Raw genomic sequence first — 12516 nt, 5'->3', positions numbered from 1 at the left:
CCTCCTGCACCCCACATCTCCATCCCTCCTCCTGTAGCCTGCATCTCCATCCCACCTCCTGCATCTCCATCCCTCCTCCTGTAGCCTGCATCTCCATCCCACCTCCTGCATCTCCATCCCACCTCCTGTACCCTGCATCTCCATCCCACCTCCTGCACCCCACATCTCCATCCCACCTCCTGCACCCCACATCTCCATCTCACCTCCTGCATCTCCATCCCACCTCCTGCACCCCACATCTCCATCCCACCTCCCCCATCCACATCCCCATCCCACTGCCTGGATCCCAAGGGCACCAACCCCTGTAGGTCCAGTTGGCCTCACCAGGAACTCCCACCCCACCCAGGGCCCTGGGTAATTTCAGCCCAGGGTCCTTACTGGGCCATACTGGGCCATGCCCCCTATAGCTGTACCCTGGCTGTGACTCACTGCCACCTCCCCCAGCCACAGGACAAAACCTTAATTGCAATGAAAACCGTTTGTGAGGCTGGATTGGCACCATCCAGTCCTTCCTTCCCACTGCTCCCTGGTCCCATCCAGACATTTCTCCAGAGCAGGTGTGGTATGGTAGAGCAGCATTCCCAACCTGGCCTGCACTCAGGGAACTGGGGAGCTTTCCCATCCACAGGGGCTCTGTTCCCCTCTCTGGCACATCTGGCAGGCAGATGTGGCCAAAGGGCCGGGATCTGCCTCCCAGATGGGGGACAAGCTGCAAAATGTCTGTATGGGCTTGGAAAGCGGCAATTTTTTCCTTGGAAGTCTGCATTTCCCGGCTCGTTGCACGCACTCCCCATCTGCAGGGGTGCTGCAAAATCCCTGTGCGGAGCTGGGGCTGCGCTGTGGTGCTCTGGTGCTGGAGCATCCCATGTCCTGCACCTCCACCCTATGTCTGCAGCCTACATCCCACTCCTGCATTCCATGTCCTGCATCCACATCCCATCTCCTGTGTCCTGTATCCCACCTCTGCATCCCAAATTCTACTTCTGTGCCCCACATTCTGTATCTGCATCCCATATTCTGCATCTGCCCTTTCATCCCATGTCCCGTGCCCTGCATCCCACATCTGCAGCCCCTCTCCTATGTCCTGCATCCATGTCACATGTTCTGTGTCTGGAAAACGGCATCTGGGAACCTGTGTCTACACCCTAAATTCTCTGCTTCCTAAATTCCTGTTTTTTTTCTTAAATCCTGTGGCTACATCCTGAATCCTACATCCCACATCCTAAATGCTTCCAGAGTCTCTCTTCTGTGCCCTACATCTGGCAGCCTGTAACTGCATCCCAAATTCTGTTTCCCATCTGCATCCTGAATCCTCCATCCTGTGTTCTGCATCTACACCCTAAATCCTCAATCCCCGATCCTGCATCTGTGTCCTGAATCTTATATCCTACACCTGGCATCCTAAATCCTTCATCCTGTGTTTATATCCTAAATCCCATGTCCCCATTTACATTGCAAACATTTAATTCCAGACCTGCATTCTGGCTTCTCCATTCTGTGTCCTGCATCAACATCCTATGTCGCCCACCTGCATCCTAAATCCTCTATCCTGCATTTACATCCCCCGTCCTATGTCCCACACCTGCATTCTAAGTTCTCCATCCTGTCTTTGGTACCTACATTATGAATCCTCCATCCACCATCCTGAATCCTATATCCCACATCCCCATTCCAAGTCCTGCATCCTAAATCCTACATCTCAAATCCTATGTCCCACATTTGCATCCCAAGTTCTCTGTCCTGCATCCTGCACCTGCATACTAAATACCATATCCCCATCTAAATCCTAAATTGTCCATCCCCCATCCTGCATCTATGTCCTAAATCCTATGTTCCATATCTGTATCCTAAATCCTCCATCCTGTATCTACATCTGAAATCCTAAGTCTCCACGTACCTCCTAAGTGCTCCATCCCACATCTGCATCCTAAGTCTTCTATCCCACAATTGCATCTTGGATCCTCCATCCTGTGTCTTGCATCTTCATCCTAAATCCTATGTCCCCTATCTGCATCCCAAGTTCTCTGTCCTAGATCCTGTATCTATGTCCCAAATCCTAGATCCCACATCTACATCCTAAATCTTGTGTTCCATATCTGCATCCTGAAACTTGCACCTGTGTCCTAAATCCTACGATACCAACTAAATTCTAAATCCTGTGCTGTGTCCCATGTCTAAATCCTAAATACTCTATCCTGAATCTACATCCTAAATCCTGCATCCACAGCCTAAATCCTAAATCTCATATCTGCATCACAAATTCCGTTTCACACCCTAAATCTACATCCTAAACCCTCCATCCTGTGCCTACGTCCCAAATCCTATGTCCCACACTTGCATCTCAAATCCTGTCCCACAACCAACACCTAGATCCTAAATCCTCCATCCCACCTCCTCCCTGTGTCCTAAATCCTGCATCCCATGTCTAAATCCTAAATACTCTATCCTGCATCCTGAATCCACATCCTAAATCCTGCATCCACAGCCTAAATCCTAAGTCCCATATCTGCATCACAAATTCTGTTTCACATCCTGCCTCTACATCCTAAACCCTCCATCCTGTGCCTACATCCCAAATCCTATGTCCCACATTTGCATCTCAAATCCTGTCCCACAACCAACATCTAGATCCTAAATCCTCCATCCCACATCCTCCCTGTGTCCTAAATCCTGCATCCCATGTCTAAATCCTAAATACTCTATCCTGCATCCTGAATCCACATCCTAAATCCTGCATCCACAGCCTAAATCCTAAGTCTAATATCTGCATCACAAATTCCGTTTCACATCCTGCCTCTACATCCTAAACCCTCCATCCTGTGCCTACGTCCCAAATCCTATGTCCCACATTTGCATCCCAAATCCTATGTCCCACATTTGCATCTCAAATCCTGTCCCACAACCAGCACCTAGATCCTAAATCCTCCATCCGTGTCCTAAATCCTGCATCCCTGAACCCTCCATCCTGCATCCAGCACCGCATCCCTAACTCTGCATCCCAAACTCTGCTCCCAGGATGCTGCCAGGAGGCCGAGGGCTGGCACAACCCCCTGTGCCCGCTGGAGAGCCATGAATTTGGGATGAAGCCCCCGGCCGCCCGCCCCGGCCGTGCTGTTGGTTTTAGGATTTGCCACGCTCCGGTGCCTCCGAGCGCGCCGGGTCCCCGGCGGGGCCGCACAAAGGGCGCTTTCAGGGCCCCGCTCAGCACAACCCCCCCCCACCCGGCCACATAGGAACACAAACCTTTTATCCCCCTCGAGTTTCCCCCACAGACCCCGAGAGAGGAAAAGAATCCCCTCCACGGAGTTAAAAAACCAAAAGGACCCTAAAAAAATTAGGGTTGAAAATGATTCCCATGGGAAGGGAGCCTGGTTAATGCACGAGATCATGGCAGAGCTGCAGTGTCCAGCCTCCCCTGAAGCATCCTGGGGAGGAGGGGATGCGCCTGCGACCCCCCAAAATATCCCATTTACAGCAGGTAACAGGTGAAAAATTCATCTGTTTTGACAGTGAGACCAACTCGTGCAACGAGTTGTGTCCAGCCTCATACCCCTCCCCTTCTCGAGGCATTCCCAAAGATTTTCTTTTTTTATGCCTTTAGAAATATAAATTCCTGGGGGGAATGAACCAGAAAACCCTGTATTCAGCCTAATTATCCCCCCTGGCCGCAATCTGTGATCTCTGGGACAATTAAAAGTGCTTAATCCCAGCTGAAAAGCAAACAAGGTCGGAGCGCGGCGTCTTCCTGCTTTCCCCTCGCCCGCTGCCGGGGTCTCGCTCCCCAGCTGCAATATAAATATGCAATTAAAAAATCGCCGCTAATTGCTTCGCCCAAGGGGGGTTCCCACCAGGGAAACAAAAAGGCTGGGGAAAAGGATATTAAAAAAATAATACTTCAAGAAGGGGTAAACAAGTAAAAAGTGCATTTTTTAGCCCAGTCATTAAACACTGATGCAGCTTTAAAGAGAAATTGTGGTGATATCTCAGGGTTTGCACCCTGGGGTGGGGTTTTTTTGGGGGGGATGCTCTTTTTTGGGGGGGATGGGGTTAATCCCTGGCTCTCCTCTCTCGCTCCAGTGCTAACAACCCCTGGCAGCTCTCGGGCTCGTTAGTCCTTCCGAAAAGCAATTAGAGAGGTTGGAAAATGAGGGCAGCCACTGCCCTGAGACAGGGCAGGAACGGGGGGCGGGGGGGTCAGCTCCCAGCCCCTGGGGCTGGTTTGGGGCTGCACGGCTCGGCAGAGATCCCGCAGTGGGACTGACCCTGGCCCATCAGCAGGTTTCAGAGTGAACAACCCAGTGCAACCTCCCCCTGGCAGCAACCAGCCTCGCCTTGCGTCCCCCAGGGCTTTATTGAACCTTCAAAAGCTAAAACAGGTGGCCAGACACCTTCACAGCATTTGGGTGCTGCTGCCAGAACCCAGCCAGGAGGAAGAGGAGGAGGAGGAGGAGGAGGAGGAGGAAGAGGCAGAAAAGGGGTGTGAGGACTCAGGTGCTGGGCAGCCAGACCTTCTGGGTGCTGACAATGTCGCTGAGCTTGGCCTTGATCTTCAGGAAATGCCTCTTGAACTCCAGGCCATCGCCCTGTGAGGGGAGAAACAGGGGTTTACACCCCCCTCCACCCACCTGCACCCCTCCACCCCCTGGCACCCACCTCCCGTGCTCACCCCCACCTTGCACCCACTTTACGTGGTCCTTCCCCACCCTGCACCTGCTGTGCACCCTGCACCCACCACCCACCCTGACCCCCTACACACCTTGGAGAGGCGAAAATCCACCAGAATCTTGCTCTCCATCTCCACCAGGTTCACCTTGAAGATGAGTTTGTTGTTCCTCCTGTCTGTGGTCGAGATGGTGACCTGCAAAGGGGGAGAATGCCTCGAATTATGCCCTGACAACCCAGCACAGGGGGTCCCAGCCCCAGTTCCATCCCCTGACCCCCACCTGGTTGGTGCAGCTCATCTTCCAGCCATATCCCATCTTCTCACACACCTCCTTCAGCGCGCGGTAAGAGCCGTCGGCGTCCAGCTTGGTGAAGAACCGCGTCATCCGCTTCACCAGCCGCTGCCACGGGCTCTGCCGCCCCAAAAAACCGTTCCACAGGTCATAAATCCCGCCAAAAGGTCACAAATCCCACCAGGTTCCGGCCCCAGCACTGACACATCCTGGCTTTCGGTGAGGAAATGTTGGAAAGCTGCACCCCCTGATGGCACAAGCCAACAACCGCATCCCAAGCAGCAGAAACGCTGCACAGCCACATCCCAAACAGCGCTGAGTCGGCCCCTGGCATCATAAAAATGCTCTTTAAAGACACCTATAGGATGCAAAGTTGTGCCCCAGTGGTATAAACAGTGCAATGATGGACCCCGACATTGTAAATTGGATGTGAAGCTGCCTCCCAAATGCTGCAGAGCTGTACCCTGGAACTGGAAAGTTGCATTTTATTACTCAAAATACCGCAAAATCGTGCCCCAAATACCACCAGGTTGCACCCCGAGATGACAAACCTTGCCCAGCAGCACCCCAATGCTGCCAAGCAGTTCCCTGATATTGTAAATCAGATGCTAAGTGCCACTCCAAACACCACAGAGCAGCCCCCAACCACTGCACAAAGCGCACCCCGATGCCATAAATGATGCACATTTGCACCCCAAATCTTGGGAGGTGGCACCCCGAGATGATAAAACTCACAGCTGCATCCCAGCCTTGTCAAGTTGCTCCCTGATATTCCACATACAGCAAAGTTGCTCTTTAATGTGGTATTTATGATGCAACGTTGCACCCCAATATTTTACACAGCACAAAGCTGTAAATCAGATGTGAAAGTGCCCCTCAAGTCCCTGGCAAAGTGACAAACTGACACTAAAAATACTGTAAATTTGTACCCCAAATCCTGCACCTCACACCCTCAGGTGGTAAATATTTAACAGCCACAGCCCCACAGTTGCTCCCTGATTATTATAAATACAACAAAAGTTGCTTTTTAATCTTACATATCTAAGGCAAAGCTGCACCCCAGTAGTGTAAAAGGTGCAGCACTGGATCCTGATGTTGCAAACTGGATGAGACTCTGCCCCCCAAATGCCGCAGAGTTGCACCCCAAGATGATAAACCTCACCCAGCCACACCCCACACATTGCCAAGCTGCTCCCTGATGTTATAAATACGACAACGTTGCTCCTCCTTGTCATATGCATGATGCAAAGCTGCACCTCAATTTATACAGTGCAACGCTGGACCCCAGTGCTGTAAATCAGATGTGAAGCTGCCCCCAAACACCCCAAAGGCCACGGCAAAGTGTCACCCTGATACTGAAAATACTGAAAAGCTGTGCCCCAAATCCTGCAAACTCGCACCCGAGGCGATAAATAACAAAAAGTTACACCTCCAGTAACAAAAGCTGCACCCCAAGCACCACAGAGCAGCCCCCAACCATTGCAAGGTGCCCCCTGACACCATCGCCGATGCCGAGCTGCGCCCCAGACGCCGCGAGGTGAAATCCCAAGAGCATCAACCTCGCCCAGCCGCATCCCAAGCACTGCGAGGCAGCATCCCGACATGACATTCCAAGTGGTGCCAGGTGCCCCCTGCAGCCCCTGACCTGGGAGGAGCCTGGGGTGCCCAGGAGCTGGCTGTTGACCAGCATGTGCTCGGGGCAGGCGGGCTGCGAGAAGCTGAAGCCCTGCACCAGCTGGTCGATGCTTCCCGTGCCACTCTCCCAGGGCATCCCGCCCGTGCCGGGCTCCGGCTGCGACGTGGAATAGCTTGCCTTGTCCTCACTGCAAGGCAAGGGGGGAGATAAGGGTTAGGAGCGCTGGAGAGAGTCTGATGTGGGAATTGCACGGGATTTTGCAGGATCACAGGGGTTGTGCGAGGTTTCCACCCGACCACCGCCAGGAGGAAATGCCGGGAAAGCCCCGAGGCGTGCAAGGAGCGGCAAACCCGTGTGGAGGGAAGCAGAGGCTCACCCCAGCGCTCCCTTCACGGGTGAGAAGTCTGTATCGGATCGGATGTGCTTGGAGAAGCCTCCAGGGGAGTCGGTGACTCCCCCCGAGGAGAGCCGGGCCCGCTTGACATCTGCAAAGGGACAGGACACCAAATAACCCCAAATCCGGGGCCACGAGCGCCTTCCCCCGCAGCCCCTTACCCTTCTTGAGGGGTCTGCTGTACCACCGGTCCTTCTGGATGTCAGGAATGGTGATCCTCGCCGTCGGGCTCTCCGTGAGGATCTTGTGCAGCAGTGCTGGGGGAATGAGGGGGTGGAGCACAGTATGGTGTGTGTGTGGGTACGTGTGTATTTGTGTGCACAAATATGGGTATATTTAGGGAGCTGCTGGGTGCCGGGTGCTTACCCAAGGGAGCGGAATCGATCTTCTTCCAAGGTGGGAGGTAGGTTTTCTTCTCCTTCCAGTCACTGTACTCCTGGCAGCTGTCGCTGGGCTGGTCCCAAGGCAGCTCTGCCGGGAGATCCCTGCTGTCACCCCTCAGTGACACAACCCCCCGGGCACACACGTGGCACTGAGGGGACGTGGTGTGCCAGGTGACCCTGCCCTGGCAGGATCCACACATGGCTCCTGTGTGCTCCCCATGCATCCCAAGGTTTCTCACACACTTCCCATACCTCTCTGTGCATCCCAATCTCCTCCTATGCATCCCATAGGGATCTGCCTCTCATACTCCTCCCCTACCCATCACATATTTCACCTTCTATTCCTTCCATATATCCCTATGGATATTCCTGACATGCCCCTCCATGTATTTCAAGTCTCCCTTATGGATCCCACACATTCCATCTCTGTTTCACACATCCCTCCCATCTCACGTGTGCTCCTTCCCCATCCCATACATCCCCCAGTGCACTCCACACACTTCTCCTCACACATCTCACCTGTGCACCTCCTCTGCATTCCACACACACCCCTGTACATTCCACAGACACTCCCCCATGTCCCCTGCACCGCTCCTGCAAGTCCCCCCAACCCGCTGAACACCTCACACGCATTCCATCCATTCCTAAAGGCATTCCAGTGTTCCCAACTCTGCTGGCCATTTATCACCTCCTGTGAATTCCATCCATCCCAACATTCCCACCTCCGGCCAGCACGGCCACCAGCACATCACACTCTGTGGATTCCATCCCACCAACATTCCCAACTCTGGCCAGCACGGCCATCAGCACCAGGTCACCCTCTGTGAATTCCATCCATCCCAACATTCCCATCTCCAGCCAGCACGGCCACCAGCACCAGGTCACCCTCTGTGGATTCCATCCATCCCAACATTCCCATCTCCAGCCAGCACGGCCACCAGCACCAGGTCACCCTCTGTGGATTCCATCCATCCCAACATTCCCACCTCCGGCCAGCACGGCCATCAGCACCAGGTCACCCTCTGTGGATTCCATCCATCCCAACATTCCCACCTCCGGCCAGCACGGCCGTCAGCACCAGGTCACCCTCTGTGGATTCCATCCATCCCAACATTCCCACCTCTGGCCAGCACGGCCACCAGCACCAGGTCACCCTCTGTGGATTCCATCCATCCCAACATTCCCACCTCCAGCCAGCACGGCCATCAGCACCAGGTCACCCTCTGTGGATTCCATCCATCCCAACATTCCCACCTCCGGCCAGCATGGCCGTCAGCACCAGGTCACCCTCTGTGGATTCCATCCATCCCAACATTCCCACCTCCGGCCAGCACGGCCACCAGCACCAGGTCACCCTCTGTGGATTCCATCCATCCCTACATTCCCACCTCCGGCCAGCACGGCCATCAGCACCAGGTCACCCTCTGTGGATTCCATCCATCCCTACATTCCCACCTCCGGCCAGCACGGCCATCAGCACCAGGTCACCCTCTGTGGATTCCATCCATCCCAACATTCCCATCTCCAGCCAGCACGGCCATCAGCACATCACACTCTGTGGATTCCATCCATCCCAACATTCCCACCTCCGGCCAGCACAGCCATCAGCACCAGGTCACCCTCTGTGGATTCCATCCATCCCAACATTCCCACCTCCGGCCAGCATGGCTGTCAGCACCACGCCGCAGGCCCAGACGTCGACGGGCTCGGCGCGGAATTCGGGGCGCCGCAGCAGCTCCGGGGCCACGTAGGGCAGGGTCCCACACATCTTGTTCAGCAGCCGCTCCCGCCCGTTGTGCCGGAACACCGTGGCCAGGCCAAAATCCGAGATCTTCAGGTTGTCTGGGCCCAAACAGAAGTGAAAAGCCAAGTTAAAACTTTACATCAAAAGTCAAAATTAACCCACCCCCCCTCCCCGAGAATAATTTAAAATGCAAGCTCAAATTTAAATAGAAATCAAAATGCAACTAAAAATTTTATTTATTAATTCAAACTCCAAACTTGTTTAAAAATTTGAATTGAAAATAAGCTTAAAATAAAAATTTAAGTTAAAATTTTAAAGTTTTAAGTTTAAGAGTTGAACTTAAAATTTGAATTAAAATACAAATAAAGTTAAAATAATAAATTCAAATTATAATGCAAATTCATATAAAAGCCTAAATTAAGAAATTATACTAAAAAATTGTAAAAACTTTAAATTAAAAATGCACAGTAAAATTTAAATTCCATATAAAATCAAACCCTTACGTTAAAAATTCAAATGCAAAATATAAGCATTCAAATTAAAGCTTTAAATTAAACACACAAACTAAGAAATGAAAACCCAATGGAGGTCAGAGGGACACGCCAGCCCCCACCTCGCTCATCCAGCAGCAGGTTCTCCGGCTTCAGGTCCCGGTGGGTGATGCCGATGCTGTGCAGGTACACCTGCGGAGGAGGGGAGGGATCAGCACGGTGTGGGAATCACGGCAAGGGTTAGAGGGTCAGCATGGAGTGGGAATCACGGCAAGGGTTAGAGGGTCAGCACGGTGTGGGAATCACGGCAAGGGTTAGAGGGTCAGCATGGAGTGGGAATCATGACAAGGGTTAGAGGGTCAGCACGGTGTGGGAATCACGGCAAGGGTTAGAGGGTCAGCACGGTGTGGGAATCATGACAAGGGTTAGAGGGTCAGCACGGTGTGGGAATCACGGCAAGGGTTAGAGGGTCAGCACGGTGTGGGAATCACGGCAAGGGTTAGAGGGTCAGCACGGTGTGGGAATCATGACAAGGGTTAGAGGGTCAGCACGGTGTGGGAATCATGACAAGGGTTAGAGGGTCAGCACGGTGTGGGAATCACGGCAAGGGTTAGAGGGTCAGCATGGTGTGGGAATCATGGCAAGGGTTAGAGGGTCAGCACGGTGTGGGAATCACGGCAAGGGTTAGAGGGTCAGCACGGTGTGGGAATCACGGCAAGGGTTAGAGGGTCAGCACGGTGTGGGAATCATGACAAGGGTTAGAGGGTCAGCACGGTGTGGGAATCATGACAAGGGTTAGAGGGTCAGCACGGTGTGGGAATCACGGCAAGGGTTAGAGGGTCAGCATGGAGTGGGAATCACGGCAAGGGTTAGAGGGTCAGCATGGTGTGGGAATCATGGCAAGGGTTAGAGGGTCAGCATGGAGTGGGAATGCTGGCAAGGGTTAGAGGGTCAGCATGGAGTGGGAATCACGGCGAGGGTTAGAGGGTCAGCACGGTGTGGGAATCATGACAAGGGTTAGAGGGTCAGCATGGAGTGGGAATCACGACAAGGGTTAGAGGGTCAGCACGGTGTGGGAATCATGACAAGGGTTAGAGGGTCAGCATGGTGTGGGAATCATGGCAAGGGTTAGAGGGTCAGCACGGTGTGGGAATCACGGCAAGGGTTAGAGGGTCAGCATGGTGTGGGAATCGTGGCAAGGGTCAGCATCATGGAGGAATCATGGCAAAGGTAAGCACCATGTGGGAATCATGGCAAGGGTCAGAGGGTCAGTGCCGTGCAGGAACCATGGCAAGGCTCAGGGGATCAGTGCCATGTGGGAATCATGGCTAGGGCCAGCACCGTGCAGGAATCATGGCAAGGGTCAGGAGGTCAGTGCCATGTGGGAATCATGGCAAGGGTCAGGGGATCAGTGCCATGGGAATCATGCCAAGGGTCAGGAGGTCAGTGCCATGGGAATCATGGCAAGGGTCAGGAGGTCAGTGCCATGGGAATCATGGCAAGGGTCAGGAGGTCAGTGCCATGGGAATCATGGCAAGGGTCAGGAGGTCAGTGCCATGTGGGAATCATGGCTAGGGCCAGCACCGTGCAGGAATCGCCACTGGCACGAGCGGCATCGCCGCCTCCAGCGCTGCCGGTGAGCACTCACCACGCCGGCAATCAGCTGCTGGAAGAACCGCTGTGCCTCCGGCTCTGGCATGCCGACATCCGGCTCTGCACGTGGGGAAGAAGAAGGGGAAGAGCAGTCCTCAGCCGTGTGAGGATGACAACTTAGGATGCCCCATTGCCCCGAAATGCCCGGGTAGCCCGTGCCGCACCGATGCGGTCGAAGAGCTCTCCGCCGTGGCAGTACTCCAGGAACAGGTACTGCGTGGCCCCCTCCCGCCGGTGTCCGTAGAACCGGACGACGTTCTCGTGGCTCAGCATCTTGTTGATGCAGATTTCCTTCTTGATGTTCTCCGGGCACTCGGCCGCGCGCTTCATGTCCACGATTTTCACGGCCACGGCCTCCTCAGTGCGGCGGTTCACGGCCAGCTGCACCCTGCGGCGGGCTGGGGTCAGTGCGGGCACGGAACAGGCAGGGAACGGGCATGGGAATGTTTCCCCCAGAGACGGGCAGCAGGCAGGGAATGGGGAGAGAATGCTGCCCGTGGAGACGGGCAGCAGGCAGGGAATATTGCCACGGGAAACAAGGAATGGGCAGCAAATGGTGCCCCTGGAGACCGGGAGCGGGCAGGAACAGCCAGGGAATGCAGGCACGGGCAGGTGCACGATGGGCACACAGGGTGCAATGGGCGAGCAGTGGGCACACAGAGGACGTGCAACGGCCGTAGAGCGGGCAAACAGTGGGCATGGGACGGGCAAGCAGTGCGGAATGGGCAAGCTGCGGGCACGCACACGGCGTGTGATGGCCAAGAGGCGAGCAAACAGTGGGCATGCAGTGGCCGCGCAGAACCACGCAGGGACAAGCAGCGGGCGTGCAAGCGGCACACGATGGGGGCAGAGGGGACGGCGGCCGCGCAAGGGGCAGGGCAGGGCCTGGACCGCGCAAGGGGCAGGGCAGGGGCGGGCAAGGGGCGGACCCGGCCGGCAGCGGACCCGGCCGGCAGCAACCCCGCGCCCACCGGCCCCGCCGCACTCACTCCCCGTAGGCGCCTTCGCCCAGCGTCTGCACCAGGTCCCAGTCCTCCACGAAGGGCACCGCCATCGCCGGCTCCGGGCCGCGATCCCGGGCCCGCTCCGGGCCCGCTCCGGCAGCGGCTCGGCCACGCCGCCCTTTCCCGCCAGAGCCGCGAGCCCCGCCCCCCCTGCGCGCGCACCGCGCAAGCCACGCCCAGCACGCAGCCCAGGCCACGCCCTCAGCTGGAATCGCGCGCCGCTACAGGCCCCGCCCCCCGCCGCCACGCCCATTCA

The 12516-nt window shown here is 55.1% G+C and overlaps 1 protein-coding gene across 1 annotated transcript; it reads right to left on the bottom strand.

Annotated features, from left to right (window-relative positions):
- Nucleotides 1–4332: 4332 nt before the first annotated feature.
- Nucleotides 4333–12321, bottom strand: CHEK1 (checkpoint kinase 1). Its single transcript, XM_068172004.1, has 12 exons — nt 12246–12321; nt 11421–11644; nt 11252–11316; nt 9726–9795; nt 9022–9210; nt 7352–7456; nt 7147–7242; nt 6968–7076; nt 6601–6778; nt 4944–5075; nt 4757–4858; nt 4333–4583 (listed from the first exon to the last, which is right to left on the bottom strand). Exons 1-12 carry the CDS (start codon nt 12308–12310, stop codon nt 4488–4490), a joined length of 1431 nt encoding a protein of 476 aa, XP_068028105.1. The 5' UTR covers nt 12311–12321; the 3' UTR covers nt 4333–4487.
- Nucleotides 12322–12516: the final 195 nt, after the last annotated feature.

This window comes from Anomalospiza imberbis, chromosome 24 (genome assembly GCF_031753505.1).
Source record: "Anomalospiza imberbis isolate Cuckoo-Finch-1a 21T00152 chromosome 24, ASM3175350v1, whole genome shotgun sequence".
Taxonomy (NCBI): Eukaryota; Metazoa; Chordata; class Aves; order Passeriformes; family Viduidae; genus Anomalospiza; species Anomalospiza imberbis.
Note: the sequence above shows the minus strand (reverse complement) of the source record. Positions and strands in the feature narration are given on the sequence as shown.